Raw genomic sequence first — 26220 nt, 5'->3', positions numbered from 1 at the left:
ATTAAAAATAAAATTATCTTACATTTTTTTTCAAATTTAATCTTACATGAGATTTGCTGTGTTCTTGAATGATTTAGAAAAAAAAAATCATTTGATATACCACCTAAATTTTAGGTTGGGTGATGAACGAAATTTTCTCACTTAAAGACTACAAACTTTCTTAATAGAAGGTATTTATGATCACTTTATTTTATGTTCCATCCTTTATATTTCGAAGTTACCATACACTTTTGTTAGGTTTAATTCATGTATTTTTTTAGAAGATTTGTTATTATCTGAATATGGATATTAATTAATGCCTTAGATTAAATATTTGAAATGATATGTGTCGTATTCTCGTGTTGATAGTACATATTTTATGTTAGTTGAACTAGATCTTTCCCAAAAACTAAGATGGAAAATTAAATGCATATGTGTGTTGTTCTTATTTTTTATATAGAAGGTAAAATTGAGTAATTAATTAAGAAAGTATGGCCACAAATTAAATTTAGTATTATGTAATATATTGTTATATTAATTAAGTGTGGTTTTCAAACCTAGGCTAAAATATTTACTTTTTATCACCGCGATAGACTAACCAAAATGATAAATATGTTAGTCTACAACGACCTTTTTCATATATATTTTTGCTATATTTGTAAGTGTTTTGAGTAGTTGTAGAGGAATGTTAGAACTATCAAGTGTTAAATAATATATATGATAAAAATTGAACTTTCAAACTTACGCAATCGTTACAAGTTTTAGCATTACAACAAATAATTACTTTAGTGATTTTTTAATCTATTATAATATGTAACAATGAACTAAAATTAACTAGTAATAGATTAATTGATATTAGATTACATTTAACCCTGGTGAAATGTAATCCATCAATAGTAAAGTAAAAGAGGAGTTTGCACAAATAACAAAAAAATTTGATGGTAATAGAGTCAATGTCACTTACATTTTTCAAAATTGCAAAAATACTAAATTTAAAAGTAGATTACCGTCTGATTATCGTCATATTTTCCAAATTTGCAATATGGAAAAAAAAGGTGTTACGAGCTGTTTTTTTTTTTCTAATTTTTTTTGTCACCTAATGCAATTTCCCAAAATAAAAATAGACCTCAGTTAATAACTTACTTATGTTTACTTACCTTATGAATTGTTGGGTCTATTTCTAAGCTTGTAATTAAATCATGAAATCTAATCGAGGAATGAAAAATTACGTCAAACCCATTACCTTTACGGAATAGAAATTATGAATCAGCCACGTTTATTATTAAGTTTAGATCATTACTATTGTCTTTAAAGACAAACAAGAGTAGTAAACAATATGGATAAGAGTAAAATGTGAATAATTCACAATTGTGAATAAAAGCAATTGAAAAGTAATTCCAAATAAACAAATTTTGATTAGGATTTGGTAGATGTGAGTTTAATTGATGAGGTTTATATTTATTAATTAGGGGTTGATCTAAAAATCTTATTTATTAAGAAGAAAAAGAAATTGAAGTAAAAAAAAAAAAAGAGAGAGAGAGGAAATAGTGTGGGAAATGAAAAATGAAATAATGGGAAGGAAATGAATTAAAATTAGAAAAAAAAGAAAAAAAAAAGAAAGGGAAGAAAAAGGCTGTCATCCAGGTCACCCTATCTTTACTACTGGTGCTCGAAATCATTCACTCCAAATTTCATTCATTTCATTTCATTCCCATTTCATTTACATTTACATTTCCATTTCCATTTCCAATTTTTTCTTTCTTCATATAAATACTCTCATTTTCCCTTCCCTTCCCTCTTCCATTCCTTCCTTCTCTCCATTTTCCCATCTCACCTTCTCGCCTTCGCAACCGAGACAGACTGAGCTTGAAAACGGAGAGTTGCCCCTCCATTCCTTCACTTCCCTCTTCCATTTCCATTTCCTTTTCTTCCTCAAGGTACCTTTCCTTCTCTCGATCTGCTTTTCTTTCTTTAGATCTCTTACTCTCTCCTTCGTTCACATTTCCATTCCCTTTTCTACTATTATCACCTTCGATCTGCTTCTTTTCTTTCCTGTTTTTAAAAATCAATCTCTCTTTTGATTTTCCTTGATCATCTTATGTTTTTGTTTGCCTTCTACCTCTTTGATTCTCTTTTTTAAACGCTTCTTGTTTTTGTTTTGAGGTTTGTAATGTGAATCGCGTGATTTGTAAATCCTAATACTGTTTGCTGCAGTGAGAGATAAGAGATGATGATGATGATTATTATGATTATGATTTTGATTGTTATTATTATTAATCTTTTCTGGAATCTGTTTGGTTTGTGAGGATTTGGTGACATTTCGATCGGCATTTGCAATTAGATTCTGGAATTTAGGTGGCGGATCTTTGATCTTTTGCGTGTTTTTATTGTAATTCTGTGGTATTTGAGCTGAGATCTTGTATTTGTTGGAAATTTCTTTTGATTTTCTAGATGCGATTGCAATTTTTTTGTTTTACTTACTTTGTTCTGCATGATTGAATTAGTGAAGGAATTCGATTAAAGATCTTAGCTACTTGCATTGCTCTGTTGAAAACAGATGTTGAAACTTTGATGGCTGAGGATCGTAACGAATAGGATTCTTTGATTACAATCGTGTTGCTTACATTTCTCCCCTGAGCATCTTTTTGGCCTGTCGTTTTCCTGTATTTATTTATTTTTTATTGTAATGTATGTTCTAGGTTTTAGCTAATCGTCTTTGCCAAGCATCAATCTATTTTTTGGAGCTGATCCGTTTCTTCCTGTAAAATTCGAGTCTCTTAGTGTGATTGTTTGGCAAGTGTTGTTATGTTGTGATGTTTATGATTTCTACTCTGGGCCTTGTATTACAAAGTGGATTGTCTGTTGTATGCTTACTTCTTACTATAAATTTCAACAATGCATTGCACAGATGTCCTTTTTATCCTAGGTTATAATATGTTTATTTGTGTGTGCTTTTCAGTATCTATAAACGATGGCTGATGCTGAGGATATCCAGCCACTTGTCTGCGACAATGGAACCGGAATGGTGAAGGTACATTCACTGTTCTTAAAACATGTAGCTGTTTCTTTTTCTTGTTGTAGATCTACTCATGTGCTCAATAATTATAAGTACTGTATAGGTGGGTTTTCTTTTGCCTTGAGGCTGGTAATACCTGATAGGTTTGAACTCTGAAGTATTGAAAAACTTAATTTGTAGGCTGGATTTGCCGGTGATGATGCTCCCAGGGCAGTGTTTCCAAGTATTGTTGGCCGACCTCGACACACTGGTGTCATGGTGGGTATGGGCCAGAAAGATGCTTATGTTGGTGACGAGGCCCAATCCAAAAGAGGTATTCTTACCTTGAAATATCCCATTGAGCATGGTATTGTCAGCAACTGGGATGATATGGAAAAGATTTGGCATCACACATTCTACAATGAGCTTCGTGTTGCACCTGAAGAACACCCAGTTCTTCTCACTGAAGCTCCTCTCAATCCTAAAGCCAACAGAGAAAAGATGACACAAATCATGTTTGAAACTTTTAATGTACCTGCCATGTATGTTGCCATTCAGGCCGTTCTATCACTGTATGCCAGTGGTCGTACAACAGGTTCACACTGATTTCCTCCTTCCATCTTAAATTTTGGGACTATTAGGCTTTGATTCGGATGAATATTTAATGAATTATTTGAATAGGTATCGTGCTTGACTCTGGTGATGGTGTTAGTCATACTGTGCCAATCTACGAGGGTTATGCTCTTCCCCATGCTATCCTCCGTCTCGACCTTGCTGGTCGTGATCTAACTGATGCTTTGATGAAGATTCTCACTGAGAGAGGTTACATGTTCACAACCACTGCCGAACGGGAAATTGTCCGTGACATGAAAGAGAAGCTTGCTTATGTTGCACTCGACTATGAGCAGGAACTTGAGACTGCTAAGAGTAGCTCCTCAATTGAGAAGAACTATGAACTGCCCGATGGACAAGTCATCACAATTGGAGCTGAGAGATTCCGTTGCCCCGAAGTTCTTTTCCAGCCATCCCTCATTGGAATGGAAGCTGCTGGAATCCACGAGACTACCTACAACTCAATCATGAAGTGTGATGTGGATATCAGAAAAGATTTGTATGGCAACATTGTTCTCAGTGGTGGTTCTACCATGTTCCCTGGTATCGCTGACCGTATGAGCAAAGAGATCACAGCTCTTGCTCCCAGCAGCATGAAAATCAAGGTCGTTGCACCACCAGAAAGGAAATACAGTGTCTGGATTGGAGGATCCATCCTTGCATCGCTCAGTACCTTCCAGCAGGTGAGAGATACTCCCCACATTTACCACGTAACCTCTCTTTTGTTCTCATTTCTCGCACTAATACCTCTTTGTTTTACCAGATGTGGATCTCAAAGGGTGAGTACGACGAATCTGGCCCATCCATCGTCCACAGGAAGTGCTTCTAAGTTCAATATGTGGCTTTGAATGGTGAGTTATTTCCTTTAGTTGGCTTTTTTTGTGTCATGTGTAATGTGAACTCTTTCGGTTGAGCTCAGATACGGGTCATGGAAGGAGGGTATATTTCTGAGGTCATTCATTCGTATGCCCATTGCTTTCCCCCCCATACACCCCTATGAGTTTGAGATTCGTAATACTACTGCGTATTTACGGGTTAAGAAGTAATTGATCCCTCTGGATGTTTATGTTGTTGGTGGGCAAAAACAACTTTCCTTCCAAAATCTTTCCCTTGCCTTGCCTACCTTTGCCAAATCTGTGCTGCAACCATGTCTTTTTCTTTAGTAGGAGATGATTGTGATGTTTTTTTCCCTTTTTTCCCCTTTATCCTTCTCTCTTATCTCTCCTATTTCCTATTTCCTATTTCCTATTCCCTATTCCAAGTTCTCTCTCTCTATTTTTTTTTTGAAAACATTAATGTTAATAGTTATTGTAAGACAAATATTAGTCAGTTTGCTCCTTGAGGTCATAAACTTAGCTATGCAAAATGATATTTTTATTATTGGCTTGGAAGCTTTATAGTGCATTCATATTTACATTGCTTCTTTCCCCATTCACTTCTTAATTCTCTACTACTATTAATTTCTCTAATTGTGCCCCCTCCCCCATCACTTTCACAAAGCTTAGATTATTAGATTGGAGTCCATGGGAGGGACCCCTACAATTTAGTAAGATTTTCATTGACATTTTTAATATAGATATTTTCTGGGGTTAAAATATCCATAAATTGCAAGGGCCAAAGTGAGAAATATTGACAATATTAGAGGTTGATATTGTTGATGTGAGCGTTCCATCAATATTTTAGTTAAGTTTGAATTAAATAACTACTATGAATTCTCTATTTTCTTGCCATAGCATCACATTCTTGATCTGACTGTTTTAATGTGTATATATATATATATATATATATATATTCATACATACACATAAAAAAAAAAAAAAAGAGAAAATGTTGCATTAATTTAATATGTGTGATATTGTGGTGGGTATGTTAATGTTGTGAGTGTGCAACAGGTTGGTGTTAGAATTATTAAAGGAGTGATTGATGAATAATTGTTGACTTTTGAAAAGTAGTTGATGTGCATAATTTTGCTCTTTGACAACTTTTATTCATTATTTTTACACTATCTAATCAATTCTTTTTTTTTATTTTTTTTTATTCATTCCTACCTATTTATTTAACTTTAACAACTGTTTCACTCTTCTTTTTGTGAGTTGATTTTTTTCCCATAACCAATTTGATCATTTTTGTTTGAGTTTGTAATTGATGCATTTCAACTATAAAGCTTTTCTGTTCTTTTTCTTGGAGGGACTTTTGAGTTTATTCATAGTTTAGGGTCATGTTCTTAAGGATTTGAAAGCAAATTTTGGATTTTGATTTATAGATTTAGTTAGTTTACAAACACAAATGTATTTTTGTAAGCGTTTTTATCTTAATGTTTGGAATTGCTTTTAATGTTTTGACCTTGATTTTATACGTAAGATATTCAAACTAATATCCAATGAAGGACGAAATCAATGAATTGGTTTTATATGGATTGGTTCATTATCAGTTTGTTGTTTGATTTTCAACAATTGTTTTTTCTTCTGAACTTTTATTCTTACTTTTCACACTTTGTTTGAATGGCCACTTTTGCTAACTTAAAATTAAACTTTGGTCCAATACTTTATAATTCTTATTTGATCATTTTATTTGGAGCTTTTTCAAAAATAGAAAAAAAAAAAAAAACTATTTACACTAGAAAAAACCAAACAAATAAGAACGTATTTTTAGGGGTATATATACCATTTGATTCCGTTTAGTTTTCATTTATTTTTCCTACAAAAATCCAAATTGAGCCATTACTTCTCTATTTTCTCAAAATACAAACTATGAAGTTCAATTTAATACTAAAGAAACCAAGCTATTGGATTGGTTTGGTTTTTATATTATTCGATTTTGTTTTGTTTCCTAACTTTTACAATTGAAAATGTATACCTTTTATGCATTTGATTACTTATAGTGGCTAAATTTAGCAACACCAACTTTTGACCTTAACTCTGAGACATTATTTTTCAGTTTAGCTCATTTTGACAAGGTTAGATCCTAACTATAGCATCAAATTAGAATAATGACAATTTTCATTTATTTTCTTTAGCTTGGGCTACACACAACCTTTTGATCACATTTTGTATGTAAAGTTGATTAAATGGTTAAGGTTGGTGGTCACTCTAGTGGAGTAGTGAAGTGTATGTTATTTTGGTTGAGTTATGTTTATTTGGACGGTCACTTATTCACATATGTAGAATTTGTTATTTTCTTAATCATCCAAACACGCGGTAGGATTATAAAGTTGTCTTCCGAAAATAGTTGAGGTGTTAAACAATCCTTGAAAGTTGAAACTATCATCTATCTATAACATTTGTCAACATACTTCAAATTGCAACTTTTAAAACATCTAAAGTGGCTGCGAGTTAACGAAAATTTGTAATAATTTTATATTGAAAATTACCTATGTGATCGATTTGGTTGCACCTATTTTACTTAGTTGAATTGACAAATATTTCATTCTAAATATATTAAATTATAATTTTTTTCTAAGTAATAAAAGATGACTACAAGACTGTACTTAATCGTGACTTTTTTACTTTTTCATTCAAACTTGTTAAAGATGTGTGTATTTATTTTTATTTTTGTTTTAAAACTTTAAAAATAAACAAATAAATAAAAGTACATGTTCCATGAATTGTGAGAGTTGTTTATTTTTGTTGTAAAAGATCAAAAGTGAATGTTTCGAAATTATACTGAAATACAACAAATATGTATTTTAGATTAGAAATATAATAATGTATTTAAACCTTTTAGATTAAGCCAAATATGACAAGTAAAATAATGAGAAGACTAAAGTTTAATGAACTAATTGACTCGTTTCGAAACTTGAAAAATCAAGTAAATATCCTAGAAATTTTTAGAGGATTGACTAATCAAATATTTGACCTCTAAGAAAAGAAGTATTACCCATTAAACTTTTTATGGTTTGATGGACAATTCTAGTCAAATTTGTATCTATTTGGTTTCTTTCTTTCAATCTCCTCTCCCTCACTCACACGCTCTTTTGCTCTCCGCTCGCCGATGACACTCATTCTCAATCTCCTCTTGTCTCTACCAAAGTTTTCTTCATTTTTCTCACTTTGACGATTTCTAGTTATCCCATGCATTTGACGTTTCAATTTCACTCAAACAAACTCATTACTTCAAAAAGAAAAAAGGAAAAGAGATGTAAGAGGAAATTTTGTAATTCGTTGGTAATGATGTAAACAAGAGGGGATAAATTTATGTTTTAAAAGTGAGGAAAAGATGTTTCGAACTTACCTTTTAAATCTTTATCTTCCAAAGTGAACATAGAAGGTAAATCTTTCTGGACGTAGTTTAGCTGTAATTGACATGTACTGTGTCCTTTTGAATTTTTCGTCCAAGAAATAAAAAAATTATGTATACTTTTAACTTCAAAAACCAAACTAGGTGTGAAGCCTGAAAGACTTATCTAAATCAATGTACAGGAAGCAAAAGTTCACATTTCCCTCTTCTTCAATTAGATTTTTTTCAAAAGAATTTCTTCTTTAGGATTTAATCATAGTTTCAGAAGTTTTCAATGTTAAGACTTTACCATCAAAGACTTAACCTTTCTACCATAAAAAAAAAAAAAAAAAAAAAAAAACTGTTCATACCATAATGGTTGACCATGTTTAGATTAATTTTTCAAAAGTGATACAAGGTTAAGTCTTTGATAGGTTCTAAAAACCAATGTTTCATTTTTCTTTTTTTTTTCGTTTTGAAATGACAGATACTAAATTTCAAAAGAAATTCACTAAACACAACGAAGTACAAACTCAAAAGCAGAAACTTTCATACACAAGTACAGCAGAATGAGGATTACACCATCACTGTAGAGGCTTTATGGTATGCTTTATTTATCAATCATGGCTCTTACTTTACTTATAAACCATTCTCTAAGCTGCAGATTTTGATTTTTCAGATTCTTCTTGTTGTTGCTTCCATTGTTGTGGGGTCAGAGCCTTCTTGATGGAGAGAGCATGAATCTGTTTCATTTCCTCCACCAAAGCAGCATTCACCAATCGATGTCGCTCAAGCAACCTTTTCCCTTCAAATTGTTCCGAGACAATGTCAATTACGAAGCTCGCCCCGCATCTGGTGGAGACAAATTGTTTTACGTTTCAGGAAATTGTAATGGAAATGTATTGTAAAAACTTCAATCATGCTTGGTTTAAAACTTACCCTCCAGATGTATCAGTTACCTCCTGAAATAAACAAGGAAATAATTAGTGATTCAAGATGCTGATTTTGCTTGTTTATCTAACGTGAAGTATACTAATTACTTACAGAAGTGATAAACCCAGAAGGTGTAATAAGGAAATAAACTTGCATATACATTATTCACAAGTACTTTCATCAAAGTTACATTACATGGTTAATCCCTATGCTCTAAAACTTCTCGTGTTCTATTGAAGATTTTGAAGGGGAGATATTTCTGTAATGAGGACTTCATAAAGGCAAAGCTTGGTCAGAAATAGTAGCCATATTAGGATCAAGGAAGACATTTGAGTTCTGAATGATGAGAATTTCAAGCCAGGCTGGGTTCATGACAGGGCCAATAATCAAGAGAGTTTCCTTTCTCCTCAATGCCAAGGGATCTTGGAAGGAGAACCTTATTAGGAAGGGATAGAGCTTGAACTTATACATTCACAATATAGGCAAAATTGCCAAGAAAGCCCGAGGTCTTCTTTCTCTCTCAATGCACACAGAGCTAGAATTTCATACATGCCAAAGTATGAAAATAAACTATACCCCTTCATCTTTTTTTTGAAGGAAAAACAATTCCCCATGGCTGACATAAACATATTATCACATTACAACTTCCTCACCCTCTAACCTAGTTTGCTCTCCTTATTAGTGTGAGGTGCTTGAAATTTTTTGTGTTTGTTTAAATTGGTAGCCTAGTAAGGACTAGAACAAGAATAGCCTCCTTCAAGAGAAATGTTCCCTTTTAAAAACTGTACCTTGTTTGCTTGAGTATAGCTCATTTGTTAAGGCATTAACTCTCTTCCTTGAGGTCATTGATTTAAATCTTGAACCCCATATTTGTTGTACTAAAAAAATAGCATACTGTAGTTCACTTCTATAAACCCTACAATTGCAGACAGCCAATGGGCATTGGGGCAAACTTCAAGACCTTTCTTTAAACAACAAATTTACAACAAATCCCTTCAAGACAAAAGCAGTCCCCATTTTTGAAGCTTTACTTCTATTTTTGAATTTCTAGTATCAAGTTCAAACACATTTCACAGAAGATTCATATAGTATTCCTTTAGTAATCCAACAATAGTAAACATCATAATCCTACCAAATCAGGCAAGTAAGCAATATGCTTTAATACAACATCAACTTGATAACAATTTTGTTTGTTGGATTTCTATTTCTTGAAAGATAAATTTGTTTATCAACAACATTTTTGTTTGGAGAACTTAATTTGTTTCTCAAACTTGACCATTAATTCAAAAGGTGATTTCTATAAGTATAGAAAAAGGCTGAGGAATTATCAGTAAGCGACACTAAAACCAAAATCATCACAAAACGGTAAATAAAATCATGCCAATTGAACAAAAAAAAAAAGCCTTTTTAAAGATGAATGATCCCTAAACAACTACACTGTGAATGATCCCATAAACCTATCAAATCCACCACTCAAACACTATATGATCTACAAGTACAAACAGAAAACAGAGGGAAGTCATCCATTGCATCAAAAGATAACCTTCCCCATTTGGTTTTCACTTAAAAACACAATTTTCACAAAAAAAGTTGAAAAATAAACAAACCCATCAGAGCTTTAGTCCAATTAGTCACATATAAAACCTCTTCCCAGCAGTTTCACAACCCCCAATATAAAGCAATGGAATATGTAGGAGTATGTAGGAGTTAGAGAAGTTAAACAAGCAAGAAGAGAATGCCACAGTTCAAACATAATTGAAAAGAGGGGAAAGGGAAAACCCCATGTGATCAGAACAGAAGAATCGAAGATGATATGATCAGATGAAGAAGAAATTAGAGAAAGAGCGTGAAGACGAAGCAAACCAGATGTTGAGGATTCAATTTAGAGGTTAAAGTAGATTCGAGTTGCTCCTTAGTGACACCCATATTCTTCACTGACCTCGCTCCTTGCCCTTTCTACCGTTTCTTCTTCTTTGCTTTATAGTTTCCTTCTTCCCAAACTGGGGAATGGATTCTCATGGATCGTTTTGGCAAAGCCCACAATGGGATTAATCGGTCAAATTTGAGCAGTGAGTTCTTCACAGATTCCTATCATATTAGGGTTACCAAATGATCTAATCCTAACGAGATTTCATTAATGAATTAATCGTAGTAGGTTTCAATCACAAACCTAATTTGATATTTTGTTTTCTTATGTTTACTGTATACGGTTTTTGTTGTGATAATGATAATAGTAATAGTAATTTTGTACCGTAACAAAATTTTCACTTAATTTTCAATTGTAATCGAATTGAGCACCATCCACGATGTTCATGAGTTAGAACACAATTTGATTACAAACTTGGAAGTGGGTTTCATATCTTATATTATGATTACAAAACACCGATAAACAACATCAAATATAATCAAATAGGACTTATTTCTTCCCTATTCGAAAAAAGGTTATATGTTTTATAACGTAGATATTAATTTTTGTATCCTTAAAAGCACTCAAATTTCTCGAATATTAATATCAATTTACATTTAGTTGATTATTGATAAATTTATATTGAAATTTAACATTGACCTTAGTCCTAAATTTAGGAAGTCCAAAATTTCTTTTGACATTGATAAAATTAATACTTCAATGTGTGGCGGACGTTTGTTAGAAAGACTATCACCTATCAAACTATATAAGTGATATAAAGTACGTAATTCAATGATAAGTGATTGGAATTTGTGTTTAGGATAATCCCCTTTGATCTAATTCTCAATTGCTACTCTAATTTTAGAGCTCACAAGCTTGCATGCTTCTGATGTTCGAACACAGTGGAGGTCATCATCGATTTGGCTTGAAACTCATTGGTTCTAAACGGACTCTTTTTCAATGGTTGAGTTTTTCTCTTTCTCGTTTGTTTATATTTGAACTAAAAAAATGGTGCATTCTTCATAGATGATATCACTTTCATTTTTTTTTCTTTCTATCTTTGTACTCAGTGGCGGATTCAGAAAATTTATTGACATGAGACTATACGATAAAATTTAGGGGTGACTTGAGCCCCCTTAAGCCTATACTAAATAAGTTGGTGTTTGTACTCTTTCTATGTTTTCGTATTTTTCATTATTATTTATCTTAAAACCCTAAAATTTTAAACAATTTATTCGAGTAATGTGGAGTTATATTGTAAATTTCACGTCTTTTAATGAGTTTAAAATTTGAATTTGTATGCCTTTAAAATACTTTCTTAACAATTTTATATTGCATAGGACATTTTTTGGTCATTGAAACTTGCTTTTGTAGTTGAAATAGATTGAAATATATGAATCTCGTTTCACCGTTAAATTATCGTTTATATTTTTATTTAATAATTTTGATGAGATTTAGATTTTTTTTTTCATTTTTGTCTTTTCATGGTATTTTAAGTAGGATTGCTTTTGTCTTGTCTTATCAATGCAAATGTATAAATTTAAAACTTTAAAGTCAAAGTCAACCCAATTTAACTATGTATAGTATGTAACGGTTTGGGTTGAGTACTTAGACTAGGATTCAAAATCCAAATTCTACACATGATCATGGCTCCAATAACGTTACATATGAGTATCCTAGCAATATCTGTTTGAGGTGAGTCAGAGAGGACGTGGAAAAGTGCTTGAACCACCAGGTGTCAAATATGCATTTCAAATCTTAGGTGTAGATGGAGCATTACACAACATCTTTAAGGTGACTGATATCTCCTTCTCCTATTATATATTGAAAAGAGTATAGTAGAGAGACATGTATAAAGTTGATGGTAATTTAGGTGAGCATAAAAAAGAGGTGGTATAGTTGATATACATATGATTGCATATATAATATGAAAGATTAGGTGTAGGATATTGGAGGTAATTTAAGTGAGCAAAAAGGGTATATTTAGGTAGTTATTATGTAAGAAAGTAATTGAGAAAGAAAAAGGAATGAATTAATTAAAAGAGAGGTTGAAAAGGACACATAATTAAAGATGCAAGTTTGTTTCAATTACGTGACCAATTTCTACACTCCATTTCAAGCCTACATTTTTAATCATTGTCGCCTCTCTTTCTCCCTACTAATTCCCATTCCCACCTCTCTTTACCATTCCTAATTATCAAATATTTATGGCCATTTACATTTTTAACCCTCTTTACAATTGTCATGCAACATTCTTCCAGTACATTATTAGAATGTCAATTGGGCATTAGATGGGTATGTTTGTAATACATTTTTAATATTTATTAGAAGAGAAATTGTGTATGAAAAAATAAAAATTAAAAAAGAAACACCTTCCAAAATAGCAAAAAGATTTTTTTTATGATAACATTACCCATTTCACTATATTTTCTACCGTGTAAAAGTTTCAAATTTAAAAGCCGATAACTCTTCGATAGATCTCTAATAGGCATATGATATCCCTTGTTATATTCGCAATATGAGAAAAATGTCAGGTAAGTGATACAATTTTCGAGTAAAAAAAAGATATTTTGAGGGTAAAAAGGTAAAGTGAGGCATGTAGTGAGAAATCACCAATGGCCCCCCAGAGCCCAAGTATGAGCTGTGCGGGGGCCCATCAGCCCAACTCAACCTTTCCATCTAAAAAATACAATAAAATTAGATGAAGAGTTGTATTAGTTGACTTTGACTAATCCCATCACCACCCCTCCCTGCACATTTACTATTTTACCCTCCATTGTTATGTCACATACTTTTTCTAAATTAGTAAAACTTTTTTTTATTTAAATTATGTTTTATTAAACAAAAATAGAATCCATGTTACTACATTATCTAAATTTAAAAAATAGCAAGTTTAAATGTCTAATAATCAATATCATTAATTACTTGTTATATTTGTTATATTTTCAATACGTAAAAAAAAGTGTGTTATCAACTAACTTTTTTAAAAAAATTATGATCGAATGCAATTTTTTTATATAAATATAATATATATTATTATTCTACAACCTTCAAGCTTCTAATTTTTTTTATATTTTTTATTTTACATGTAGTTGTAATATTTTGACCAAAAAGTTTAACTTTTTATTGAAATGATAAAGCAATAATTTAAGGCATTGGATTAGGGTAATAATTGAAGGATTATATTTGTATAGAAAAAAAATAGTATTTGAATGTTAATATATATAGAATTAGAGGAAAAGGGAAGATAGCTTAGGTGAATTTGGATTTGTATTGGAGATAAAGTCAAAAGGGAAAGTATAAGCAATCAAAATTAAATTAATGTTCACCAATCATCATTTCACATTTCAAATCAACCATAGCTCTACTTGTTCACACTTCACCATAACTCCAACCCTCTTTGAGTGAATAAAAATTGTGAAAACAAAATTATGAAAGAAAGAATAGAAGAAAATATATGGTTGATTGATGAAGGAAGACGAACATACTTGTTGAGAGAAGGAGTCGCAAACCCTTGCAATCTCGACGGGATTGTGTTGAATAACAAACCCTGAAAAATGTCTTTTCGAGGGTAAAAAATATATATATATCTATCCACCAACCAAACGTGGGCTTTAAGACTACAATAATTACATACTTGCTAAAGTAAATGATGTTTTGTACTTTCCAGCTAACTATAACAACACTATTTCAAAACCCACATTTTCTACACTATTTATTATTTCCTACAATTTTACGCTCATCATTTGCTATAACTTAACTATACAATAACCTAAGATTATAATAACCAACTCCTTATTCCAAAATTAAACAAATATCAAGAATCAAAATGGTATTTTAACATTTTAAGCATAATATTTTAACATTTTTTAGTACAACAATCATGAAGAGAATGAAAAGTCATATCAATTATCGTAAGGACCTAACAATTTTATATCCTCGGTAATCACAATATAAAGTTGAATTATACTCCCACTCGTGTAATTTACAATTATTTAAGTATTTTTCTATATTTCATTTCATAGATCCATACTAATTTTTATAATATATATATATATATAGATAAAATAAGAAATTAAGGATAAATAAATAATAAAGATAGTTTTTTGTGTATATTTATTTGGGTGGTTATTGGAAAAGGAGCACTCTCTCAAAATGGTAGTGCTCTTACTTTATTTCTTTCTTTATCATCCTTTTTTTCTCTTTAAATTTCATTTTCATTTTCAATATTATCATTATCCCTTTCCATAACAATTCAACCATTCCTAACAACATATTACAATTCCTTAACACTTTACTATATCTAAATTATAAACACTCAATTTCAATTTCATCTATTTGGCACTCATTTTTATGTTTTTTTTTTTTCTTTCAAAAAGTAAAATTAAAAAATTACAAGCTTAGGTTTTAATTTCTAAAACTTCCTTTAAAGAGTAGGTAACAAAAATTAAAATTTAAAATTTAAAAATGTTATCAAATTTGCCAAAATATTTATTTATTTTACTTAGCTTTATAGAGACAATGAAATTGAAGGTAAGGAAGGAAGGAAAGTAATGGCGGATGTGAAGCTTTGAATCCGCAATACTCATCAATGGAATCCCATTTCTTAAATTCCTCTTCTTCCAATTTACCCTTTACCCATATCTTCACACAACCCTAATTTTTTTTTTCTTTCAAATTTACATCTCTTCTTTTCAACTTTCTCTACACACTTTAATTCTCTCTCTCTCTTTTTTTTTTATATATATATATTTTTTTTGCCCGAAGCTGTAAAATTTCTGTAACTGATGCTGGAAATTTCCCCTTCACCGGAAAACTCTTCCGCCGCCGTCGCCGACGCCAACCGGGTCTTCAAGGAAGAGGCTGCGGCGGCTTCTGCCGGAGTTTTAGAGGAAGCTGACCGGAACTGGCCTGGTAATCGGTGGCCGCGAGAGGAAACTATGGCTTTGCTGAAGGTTCGGTCGAGTATGGACACTGCGTTTAGGGATGCAAGCTTGAAAGCTCCTCTATGGGAAGAAGTTTCCAGGTTAGTTTGGAATTGAAGATTTTCTGTTTGTTTGTTTACTGAGAAAAATTTGGAGAATTGGATTGGATTCTTACTTCTTTCTGTTTATTGATTTTCATTGAAAATTGTTTGGTTACTGATTTATTCTCTTTGAAATCGAGTTCTTTTGAGTAATAACTTGTAATATTCTATGTTTGGAATTTGTTGTTTCGTTGATTGAGATTTCTGAATCGTATCAATGGAGTTTTGAAACTGAATCTTATGTTTGTTAGGAAATTGGGTGAGCTTGGATATAATCGAAATGCGAAGAAATGCAAAGAGAAGTTTGAGAACATTTATAAGTATCACAAAAGGACTAAAGATGGAAGATCAGGCAAATCAAATGGGAAAAATTATAGGTATTTTGAGCAATTAGAAGCTCTAGATAATCATTCATTGCTTCCTTCTCAAGCTGATTCAATGGAAGAAATCCCAAGGATTATCCCGAACAATGTTGTTCACAATGCAATTCCTTGTTCCGTAGTAAACCCAGGTGCAAATTTTGTTGAAACTACCACCACTTCGTTATCCACCTCGACTACGTCTTCTTCGAGCAAAGAGTCGGGTGGGACGAGGAAGAAGAAGAGGAAGTTTGTTGAGTTCTTTGAGAGGTTAATGAATGAAGTGATTGAGAAGCAGGAGAAATTGCAAAAGAAGTTTGTGGAGGCATTGGAGAAATGTGAAGTAGAGAGGTTAGCGAGAGAAGAAGAGTGGAAGATGCAAGAATTAGCTCGAATCAAGAAAGAGCGAGAGCGTTTAAATCAAGAGAGATCGATTGCGGCTGCTAAGGATGCAGCCGTTCTTTCATTCTTGAAGGTTTTCTCTGAACAAGGGGGTACGGTGCAGTTTCCTGAGAACTTGCTTTTGATGGAGAATTTGACTGAGAAGCAAGATGATGCTAATGGTGAAAGAAATACAAGCACTCAAGAGAATATCAACAATGGTAACTCAAATCAGATTAGTTCATCTCGATGGCCGAAAGAAGAGATCGATGCTCTTATTCAGCTTAGGACTAATCTACAGATGAAGTACCAAGATAATGGCCCTAAAGGTCCTCTCTGGGAAGAAATATCACTAGCCATGAAGAAACTTGGTTATGATAGAAATGCAAAGAGGTGTAAAGAGAAATGGGAGAACATCAACAAATACTTCAAAAGAGTAAAGGAAAGCAACAAAAAGCGACCCGAGGATTCAAAGACATGCCCTTATTTCCAGCAACTCGATGCATTGTACAAACAGAAGTCCAAGAAAGTCATCAACAATCCAGCCAATCCAAATTACGAACTAAAACCCGAGGAACTATTGATGCACATGATGGGCAGCCAAGAGGAAACCCACCAACCTGAATCAGCAACAGACGATGGCGAAGCTGAGAATGCAGATAATCAAAACCAAGAAGATGAAGGCGAAGAAGGAGAAGACGAAGACGAGGACTATCGGATTGTAGCCAACAACAACAACAACAACAACAATAATCAAATGCAAGTCAACTAGCTGAACAGCCAGCACAGCAGTGAAATCAAACGGCTCAAATGTTCAAAAAGGTCAGACCCTTCAACTTTTGATATTGATACTACAAAAATGGGAATTGAAATCTGTCTGTCTATATATATATGTATGTATGTATGTATGTATCTACATATATTATGTATATCTTTCTTTATTTTCTTGAATAGATGATGATACATGTAGGCTAGAGAAAGAAGAGAATAAGAGGAGAGGAGGGGGGGAGAAACTTTGAATTGTTTATTATTGTGTGCAAAAGTTGAAAAAAAAAAACGTTTGTTTGTTCCATGTTTGTTTATCTCTATATCAATAAAGAAAAATCCAGCATTATTTTGCTGTTGCAAGTGCTGGTGAATTGCTGTAGTAATCTGTTTAATGATATAATGCAAAAGTTTCAATTGATCTTCCCTTCCATTTCTCTCTCTATCTTTTTTTCAATTTGCCTTTTTAATTGAGAATTTAGAACAGAAATGGTAATAATGATAGCACTCGTGGGAAGGTAAAAGAAGCAGAAAAGTGATATAAATTACCTTTGACATTGGAAGTATATAATCATTGAAGTTGATTCCTGTTAAACCCATCTCTGTATTCAACTAACACCGTTGATTATTGTGAATTTTTTTCCCACTTTAATTTTGGAAAACGAAATTATTCACTAATTTAAAATGGGTTTAGTTGTTGAACGACATTGACCTTCCCTTTGATAAGTAGTATAGAAATATAGAAATCTTTATTCTCTTAATATGTTTTGATTTTCATATTTTTGGAAAGTTCTGTTGTGATTTCTCTAATTTTTTAACAATTTATTTTAGTCTCAATGACATTATTTTAGTCAAAGGAAATCATCTCTTTTTTTTTTTCATCACCTCATTTGACTTTTTTCCCTCTTCTCATTTGGTTTTTCCAAAAAATGTGGAGTTGCAAACTTGGAATTTGAATTTCAAGGAATAAGTGTTTTTTTTTTCTTCCTATTTTATATCAATCCAAATTGTAATTGGACTTTCATTTGGTTTTAGATTTTGAGAGAGTATAAAGGTGTATTATGAACTTTCAATTGGGTTACCATTTCGTTTCAAATACTTTGTTAAAGCAACAAAAATATCTATCAAATAACTTAGCAAAAATCCATCCCTTCCCTTATAAGGATTTTGGCTAAATGGTTTAAGGAATGTTTAATGATAAGATCAAAATAAACATTTTTTTTTAAAAAAAATACTCTTATACTTTTCAGAGTAATAATATTAACATTTGCATTAGTTTGGAAAAAGAAAATAAAGGCAATAATAAGTTAAATTTTGTGAAGAGAAAGTCACATCAATTTAATTAAAGTTGAAAACTCATATTATGTTGACAATTGAGTAATAATACTAAAGACCTTTTGAGGTTGAAATGACACTCCTCTTTTTTTTTTTTTCTCTAAGGAAAATTCAGTTAATGGTTGAAGTTATTTGTTGATTTCATCAAATATTGCTTACACTTATACATCAAGAACAAAAACAATCAATTAACTTTCTCATAATCATAATAATAATAATAATAATAAATAAATAAATAAATAAAAAAAACTCAAATTCTTATCCAATATGAGCCCACTTCTAGAACCATAAAAAAGTGCATACTTTTTAATGTTGAAATTAGTACTAAATAATGATAATTAATTAGAGATGTCTAATAGTTAATCTCATTCTAATTTGTGTGAGAAGCTTTGAACCGCAATATTTCACGATCGATTAATTCCAACTACAACTTTTAACGTCTATCGTCAGTCAATTCAAACCACCAACTTCAACAACCACCGCCTTCCATTCTTTGGCCATTTCGATCATTGTCGAAAAATTCATTTGTTGTAATTTGACATTAGTAAAAATATTTTATTATATACAACAAACTAAACAAGCTTAAACATTAAGAAAAAAATTGACAAAAAAAAAAGTATTTTTATTTCAAGTTTTTTTAACGGTTTAAAATAATTTTCTTTATAAAAAAACATCTCTTTTTCAAATCCATTTTAAATAGGCTAAGTCTTTGAAGTTTTCAAAAAAATAATTAAAATTTTGAACTAATTTCAATTTTTTTTTGGTCTAATAGATAATTGACCTTTAAAACATGTATAATAAGTCTTAGAATTTTTTACATCAAACAAATAAGTTTTATAATTTATTGAATTTTACAAGTTAATCTTACACAACACTCACATTAAAAGTTTAAGAACATATGAGAGTACAATAAATCCTTATCATTTTCATTAAAAAAGCAAATGATTGAAGTGTAGATTTAACTTTGTTGGATTAAAATTATGAGCATTAATAAGTATTAAACACTTTTAGGAGAAATCTTTTTGACCACTTAATAACCAAACTCATCCCTTGAATTAATTCTTATCCTTTGGACTATATTCCACATGGACCCTATCGATATAATCTTAGTTATAGGTTTAATAAAAATCAATAGCCTAATTATTTATCACTTTGAACAACTTATAGAAATCATTTTTAAAAAGCATTTGGAAACTATATTTGTTCCATCCTAATCAATATTCAAATGCCTAATTATTTAAAAACACCTTTTTAGTTCACAATTTTAGGTCCATTTGATATCGGTTACGTTGTTTTGCCCGACTTCTTACTCATGAGTTTCATATTTCATAAGCAGACGTTAAAGTTTTTTAGAACCATTTTAAATTGTATTATAATTCAACGCGTGTGCTTATGAGTACAACAGAAGAGGGTGAAAAACAATCTTTCTCATTGATAATCAGATCTTGTAGAACAATTGCTACAAAACTAAAGATGTAAACATAAGAGATACATAAACTTCAAGATCATTTTCAAAGAATGCAATGGATCATTGCTCTATAAGTGAAAGTGAAGAAGGAATTGCCTTCTTTCAACAAATAATTGAAGATTGTAGTAAATGCATCTATTTATTCTGACTCCTATTTTCACTATTTCCCCCACAAAGCTCATATAGAGAAGGGAGTTTGATTGAAATGTAGACTACGTATAACCTCTCTATGTAAATTATATCATCAAAAAGTTTAAATGATTGATGAAGTTGTTACAAGTTAGAACATGGCTTAGAACAGAGCTGAAGTTTTACCAGGAGAGAGTGCACTGCACAAGGAATTGTATGCACTAACACAAAGTTTGAATTTCTCTTCAGCCATTGCCTGAAAAACACGAAAAACAAAATTAGTAAATGTTTTATTGTTCTAATTGGTTGCTGCAGCAACTAACATCAGCTATTCGTTAGTTGTTTCAACACACTATGTCTTTCGATCGAACATAGTGTTCCAAACTCACCTTGGAAGATCCTGGATGCTTATCAGGATGCCATTTTAAAGCAGATAAGCGGAACCTGTGAGATAACAGAAAGGAATTTAGGATGAACAAATAACAAATATCCGTGTCGACTGTCGAGTGGATAAACTGATCAACTTACGCAGTTTTAACTTCTTCTATCTTCAAAGGACCTGTTCGTGGCAAACCGAGGATAGTTCTATCTGAACATGATCCTACATCCGGGGTCTCCTCGTCATCAGACTCAAAATCACTCAAATTATCCCATTCTTTAGCTCTTTGGTTCTTCCAGTTTGGAGGGTTTGTCCACCCAAAACCATATGTTGAATCTTGAGAGGTCTCCTTAAATGAGCCAAACGACCAAGAATATGATTTATCGCCAAATGTGGCATGAAAGATTGTCTCGTGATCGTTACTGAAGTTGTTAGCAAAACTCTCTCTTCCAAACTTACCTGAAGAAAAAAACCAAATGCACAATTCTCAGTGAATAATAAAACTCAAACCTGACTGATCTTCTTCATCCACTCTCAGTTTATTATTCTTTTTTTGTTTTATATATACAGTTCCATAACTTGGTCATATTAACAAAACACTTGATGGTGCAAAACTGGCCAGCTTGAGCCACCGTCTTTTTTCTTCTTTCCCTTCTTTCTCTCCATAGTTTTAGATGACTACATCATTCAGACTCACCATATTTTATCAGTACCAGAAGATTCCATCTATATGATTAAGTTTGGGACATCACCACTCTAAATACAAACCAAAATTTGCATATTTTCCTCAAGATCTCATAATTACTCATGCTTGTCACTAAGAATCTTATTATTCCATTCAAACCATATCCATCAAAGAATGTTAGCCTTTGCTTAGAAAATGTGGCTCAAGAGAATATCAATAATGAAATTATGAGTTTGTACAACTGGCAACTCAAAACAGAAGAGATTTTCCACAAATATCTTTTGGACTACTCACAAGTTGGTAAGAATTCAGAATATGAGCAATCGCAATGATGTGTTTGTTAAAACCACACCCTTTTTCCAAAAAAAAAAAAAAAACTGATTTGTGAAAGGGATCTAAATTTCGGATGTTGAATTTTGTTATTTGGCAAAATGACCATGAGCAATAGGAATGCAAAGTTTAATGATCTACAAGGAAAAAATGGACCAAATGAACATAATAATAATAATCACAAAAATGAATATAAAAAAGTAGTCGATAATATTTTAAAGGTAAGGGAACTGACCTTTTGGTTTCTTGTGCTGGGATTTGCCAAATTTCTGCGTCGAAGACTTTGCTCGTCCTTTCTTATTGCAGTTACTCGTTTGATCTGACTCATCAGATGGCCAGTCACCACCAAGACTCCACTTTGATTCCTTTTTCTGTTGAAACAGATATTAACCAAATAAAAAATATTAGTCATGAACCATATGCTTTTTTATTTATTTTTCATCCAGGATATAGTAGCTCCACTCCTTCCATCATACTAGATAACATGGAGTTCCATATCAAGACCAATTGTTAGTAAGAAGAGTAGCTCATCCATTTCAAACAAATGTGAGATTCTCAAAATGCCCTCTCAAGATTGTACCTTTTGGGTTCGCCATTCTTAAATTATCAAAATATTAGGTAATATGAAATTTCATCTCAAAACCAACTAGTTTTTGCACTATGTAACTTAGCATTTACAGCCTTTCAGATTTGCCCAACTTAAAACTTGATGATATGTGCATCTGAGAATTAGAGGGCATACCGGAAAGGTAGATCCACTGTTGTAGAGGAGGTTCTTTAGAGCCTTTTTTGCATCAGCACGCTTTTGACGGGTTACGTATCTAACATAACTCTGGTGTCATCATTTTCAACATTAGAATCATTAAGAAGAAATAATAAATCAAATACAAGCCAAAAAGTAGAGGGAGAGGGTTGAGCAATGTGATTGAAAGGAAAGGGTTCATCTAGAATGCATATAATTCAGAATGTAAACCATTAACTGCATTTGAAAATGAACTTCACTGCCTGATGTACATCAAATTGTAAGAATTCTAAAACCACTAATTGTTTCTTGATATTATTTTAGAGATTCTTTTTCTAGCCAAACAATTATTTTATTTCCTTCGCTTTTCAACTTACAGTTTTGTTTTGACCCATAAGAAAAACCATTAACTCACAAATCAAAGGGAAGATGAAGAAGAATTCAGAAAGAACTTTAGAGAGACATAATGTAGGCCAAATAACACTTCACGGAATGGGATAGACATGACAGCAATGCATTTATAATCTGAGTACTACAAAGAATAAAAAGCCACCTAATGAATTGGGTTGACATACCTTTGATGGCTCCTTTCCGTGTCCACCACCATCCTGCAAAATGTTAAACAAAGAAATTTCTAAAAGTTTGAACTGCAGAAAGTATTGTGCAATCAATTGTGCAAATGATTACAGCTCAAGTATATTCATATTAATTTTATCATAAAAAAGAAAACGAACGTTGTGCTAGATTGTAAACTGATGATCCTCCTGATTCTCTTGAATAACTATGTTTAAGTTTATCAGCACATAGTTCAGTAGAACATTCCATTTTTAAATTTGGGCTACACAATGCATTTGCATCTTGAGCAATTCATGTGACATGACACAGCTAGAGAACTACCTCACGATTCACAGGACATCATTTGTGCAAAATATGTGTTGACATGAAAATGTAACCTAAACCGAAATGCGTGCATTCATACCAAATTGAGGGTGACAATTCATTGCAGGATATTTTATGCCAAGCAAAGGAAAAGTGACCATTATATTTTGCTTTTAAACAACAAAAATATACTGCCATGGGAACTGCATTTCATCAATAAGCCAAAACAAGTGAAAATTAACAGCTTTGCTTCTACATGGAAAAGTGATCATTATATTTTGCTTTATAGCAACAAAGTCCTAGGAGCAGCATTTCATCAATAAGCTTAAACAATTGCAAATTAATAGCTTTACTTTTACATGCAATGTTCTAAATTAAACTCCTGATATCATTAGCTCTATCTCTCTTTCCTATACAAAGCCAGAATGAAACTGAACTCCGAATAACCTTAAACCTTTTGTAAATGAAGAAGCATTCAAAGAAGACAACAATGAAAAAAATATTTAAAACTCTGAATCAAAGTTAAGATTCTACATAAAGTAACAATATGAACAAACTAAACAATTATGCATATACATAGAAAACAGAGACCAAATCCAAAAAAAAAAAAAAAAAAAACGAAAAGGGAAAGCTAAACTCACAAATTTCCATTTGCTCCTCCATTTATCGCAGGAAGTAGGCGTGGAATGGAAAGAGGCGACATGGGTCGCTGCAAAAGTTGACCCAATGAAAGAATTTTGAAGAATGAAGGAAGGTCGAAATCTGGGTATTAGCATTGGAAACTAAAGAGATGAAGCAAAGGGGTGTTGGGGATTAAGAAAGAGAAGTTGAAAAGTGTGAAATTGGTTAAAAGGAATGGGGGGATGTTATGGCGGAAAGAAAGAGGGAATTTGATGGACAGAGAAGGAAGATGAATTGAAGGATTGAGAAGGGACTTGAGTGCGGATTTGGCTCAGCGGTGGAGGATGATGGAGTTGGCTTCCCTCCTTCAAGTTCTTCACTTTGTTTTGCTCTGCAAATTCCTTTGCTAAACATGGAAGCAACCATGAATGGGCCAAATTTCTTCTAAGCTTGCTCTGCCATTGGGCCTCCTCATACCCATGTTTCCCTAAACACAAAAAGAAGGGTTGTTCCGGAAAACAAACAAACAAAGGGCCTCTACGGAAATCCCAATTCAAACACAAAGCCCTAAGGGCGCCATATCGTAGGAGCCCGAACTATGTGATTGAATAAATTCTCGATAATTCTTACTATTTTTTATCACGTGGGAGTTAGAAGTAATTCTCGTTTATCTACTTCTATCAATGTAGGACTGGAATAAATGATTGTATTCGACTACAATTCAATTCAATTCGAATCAGACTAATCTAATATATTTTTCGTATTGATAGAGAAGTACGTTTATGTTTCTGCCTCACAAATATCATATTTTCTGTTATAATTATATCGAAGAAAAAAGAGGACTTACAGTTTGTTAGAAGTTTCCATGAGCCTGCTTATCTTTTTGTTGAGCTCTCTCCTAGGTGGTTTGACGTGACAAAAAAAATGTTGAAAGGAAGTTTTATCAAAAGAATATTCTTTGACTCTCGAATATTATTTTATTTTTTTTCCTACTTTCTTTCCTTGCTTGTGAAGATTCAACGATATGCTATCCTTCTATGCATGGTTGTTTTGTGCTTTTTGATGCTTTATGTGAAAAGATTGTGAAAATAGGTTTTTGCTGCTGCGACGGTTCTTTTGTCAACAAAGACAGTGAATAGTTCTGGTCAAATTTCTGTCGATCGAAACATTCTTGTTGAATCATCAACCTGTAAGTTATTTCCTGATAATGTGATTAGTTGCTGGTTTTCTTTTGACGTTGGAGGATATTTTATTCCATAGTAGATGGATTGCATAAAAGTTAGTTGCGTTTCTGATGAAGGACAAGTTTCAGGATGAGATTCTGATACCTTAATCTAACATTGAATTACTTACATGATTAAGGGGGAGGATTTTGTTTAGCAAAATCTAACTTTGAAGTGTAGTGGTAAACTAATATGTATCACTGTTAGTACTAAGTGAAATAGTGAGTGTGAATCTCTGTACTAAAATCATAATATGTTGATTGTGATTTGTTATTATCAAAGTAATATGATCTCTGATAACAGGTCAAGGACCCCGAGATGTAGAGGTTGTGTTGTTGAACTGGGTTAACAATGTTGTGTGTCTCCACTGTTTTTACTTAATGTTCTCTTTGTTGTTCCCTCTGCTATTAACTATTATCATTGAAGTTTGCAGTTTGCTTACTGTTATTATCCCTTTGTTGTTTTTTCACAGTTGTAAGATATCTAATGAAATTGTGAGATATGATTCAAAGAGAGAGATATCAAATATATGGAGTTCCTTTTTATATATCGTATGGTCTATTATTACAAAAAAAAAAATAGGTGTTTGGTTTATAGGAATGTGTTGGCTTAGTGAACACAAAAATTTTAAAAATAGAATATATTTAAGTTATCGCAACGACATTCTGCTTCATTGCTTGAAGGAAAAATGATTGATTGTTCTCGAAGATCCTTTATTTTCTTTTCAAATTTTAATTTGATGAAAAAAAATAATTTACATTAAAGGAAAAAAAAGAAAAAAAATACATAGAGTATTAAACAAAAACGTGGGAGGAGGAAACGAATTCAACTCGTTGTTATTATATATATATATAGAAAATTACAAAAGTAAAACAACATTATGATTATTACAAAGTTTTACCACTAGTGAAAAGTTAGATTTTCTATCCTAATAATAATTCTTATACTACAAAAAAATATAGTTAAAACAAAATTTTAACAACTTTTTTATGAAAGTTATTATGACAATTAATTTACTATTGATAAAATAATTAGTAATAAAATATAAAAAAATAATAAAGTAAATTTCTTTTTATTAAGGCTTCCTTTTATGATTGGTAAATAATCATTTTCTATAATTTTGATTTACTATTAAAAACAAAAATGATTGAAAAAATATATATGATTTTCTTATTAAGTCTTAAATAATGCCTAAGAGTATATCTATATGAACAATGACACTTCACCTAGAAAATTGGTCATAATTTAATAGACATCG

General features: G+C 31.8%; 4 protein-coding genes across 4 annotated transcripts; 2 read left to right on the top strand and 2 right to left on the bottom strand.

Moving 5' to 3' along the window:
• The first annotated feature begins 1755 nt into the window (after nucleotides 1-1755).
• LOC101215469 (actin-7) lies at nucleotides 1756-5000 on the top strand. Its single transcript, XM_004147305.3, has 5 exons — nucleotides 1756-1916; nucleotides 2939-3010; nucleotides 3176-3569; nucleotides 3656-4269; nucleotides 4350-5000. Exons 2-5 carry the CDS (start codon nucleotides 2951-2953, stop codon nucleotides 4413-4415), a joined length of 1134 nt encoding a protein of 377 aa, XP_004147353.1. The 5' UTR covers nucleotides 1756-1916; nucleotides 2939-2950; the 3' UTR covers nucleotides 4416-5000.
• Nucleotides 5001-8169: 3169 nt separating this feature from the next.
• On the bottom strand, nucleotides 8170-10868 carry LOC101215699 (protein BOLA2). The gene is made up of 3 exons (XM_004147306.3): nucleotides 10598-10868; nucleotides 8741-8763; nucleotides 8170-8653 (listed from the first exon to the last, which is right to left on the bottom strand). Exons 1-3 carry the CDS (start codon nucleotides 10658-10660, stop codon nucleotides 8455-8457), a joined length of 285 nt encoding a protein of 94 aa, XP_004147354.1. The 5' UTR covers nucleotides 10661-10868; the 3' UTR covers nucleotides 8170-8454.
• Nucleotides 10869-15144: 4276 nt separating this feature from the next.
• LOC101215942 (trihelix transcription factor GT-2) lies at nucleotides 15145-17597 on the top strand. Its single transcript, XM_004147307.3, has 2 exons — nucleotides 15145-15666; nucleotides 15918-17597. The coding sequence occupies exons 1-2, from the start codon at nucleotides 15428-15430 to the stop codon at nucleotides 17176-17178; spliced, it is 1500 nt and encodes a 499-aa protein (XP_004147355.2). The 5' UTR covers nucleotides 15145-15427; the 3' UTR covers nucleotides 17179-17597.
• A 2319-nt stretch (nucleotides 17598-19916) lies between these two features.
• LOC101222821 lies at nucleotides 19917-24167 on the bottom strand. The gene is made up of 7 exons (XM_011651091.2): nucleotides 23760-24167; nucleotides 22815-22847; nucleotides 22240-22329; nucleotides 21733-21868; nucleotides 20632-20941; nucleotides 20493-20547; nucleotides 19917-20359 (listed from the first exon to the last, which is right to left on the bottom strand). Exons 1-7 carry the CDS (start codon nucleotides 23892-23894, stop codon nucleotides 20267-20269), a joined length of 852 nt encoding a protein of 283 aa, XP_011649393.1. The 5' UTR covers nucleotides 23895-24167; the 3' UTR covers nucleotides 19917-20266.
• Nucleotides 24168-26220: the final 2053 nt, after the last annotated feature.

Source organism: Cucumis sativus, chromosome 2 (genome assembly GCF_000004075.3).
Source record: "Cucumis sativus cultivar 9930 chromosome 2, Cucumber_9930_V3, whole genome shotgun sequence".
NCBI classification, from domain to species: domain Eukaryota; kingdom Viridiplantae; phylum Streptophyta; class Magnoliopsida; order Cucurbitales; family Cucurbitaceae; genus Cucumis; species Cucumis sativus.
Note: the sequence above shows the minus strand (reverse complement) of the source record. Positions and strands in the feature narration are given on the sequence as shown.

What these genes read in the sequence shown, in the direction of transcription:
- LOC101215699 (XM_004147306.3), bottom strand. Translation starts at nt 10,660, where the DNA reads ATGGGTGTCACTAAGGAGCAACTCGAATCTACTTTAACCTCTAAATTG. An exon ending in AATTGAATCCTCAACATCTG is followed by an intron (nt 8,764 to 10,597) that starts GTTTGCTTCGTC and finishes TGTTTATTTCAG; the next exon opens with GAGGTAACTGATACATCTGG. An exon ending in GTAACTGATACATCTGGAGG is followed by an intron (nt 8,654 to 8,740) that starts GTAAGTTTTAAA and finishes TGTCTCCACCAG; the next exon opens with ATGCGGGGCGAGCTTCGTAA.
- LOC101215469 (XM_004147305.3), top strand. Translation starts at nt 2,951, where the DNA reads ATGGCTGATGCTGAGGATATCCAGCCACTTGTCTGCGACAATGGAACC. An exon ending in ATGGAACCGGAATGGTGAAG is followed by an intron (nt 3,011 to 3,175) that starts GTACATTCACTG and finishes CTTAATTTGTAG; the next exon opens with GCTGGATTTGCCGGTGATGA. An exon ending in TGCCAGTGGTCGTACAACAG is followed by an intron (nt 3,570 to 3,655) that starts GTTCACACTGAT and finishes TTATTTGAATAG; the next exon opens with GTATCGTGCTTGACTCTGGT.
- LOC101222821 (XM_011651091.2), bottom strand. Translation starts at nt 23,894, where the DNA reads ATGCTAATACCCAGATTTCGACCTTCCTTCATTCTTCAAAATTCTTTC. An exon ending in GGAGGAGCAAATGGAAATTT is followed by an intron (nt 22,848 to 23,759) that starts GTGAGTTTAGCT and finishes AACATTTTGCAG; the next exon opens with GATGGTGGTGGACACGGAAA. An exon ending in ACAGTGGATCTACCTTTCCG is followed by an intron (nt 21,869 to 22,239) that starts GTATGCCCTCTA and finishes CTGTTTCAACAG; the next exon opens with AAAAAGGAATCAAAGTGGAG.
- LOC101215942 (XM_004147307.3), top strand. Translation starts at nt 15,428, where the DNA reads ATGCTGGAAATTTCCCCTTCACCGGAAAACTCTTCCGCCGCCGTCGCC. An exon ending in CTATGGGAAGAAGTTTCCAG is followed by an intron (nt 15,667 to 15,917) that starts GTTAGTTTGGAA and finishes TATGTTTGTTAG; the next exon opens with GAAATTGGGTGAGCTTGGAT.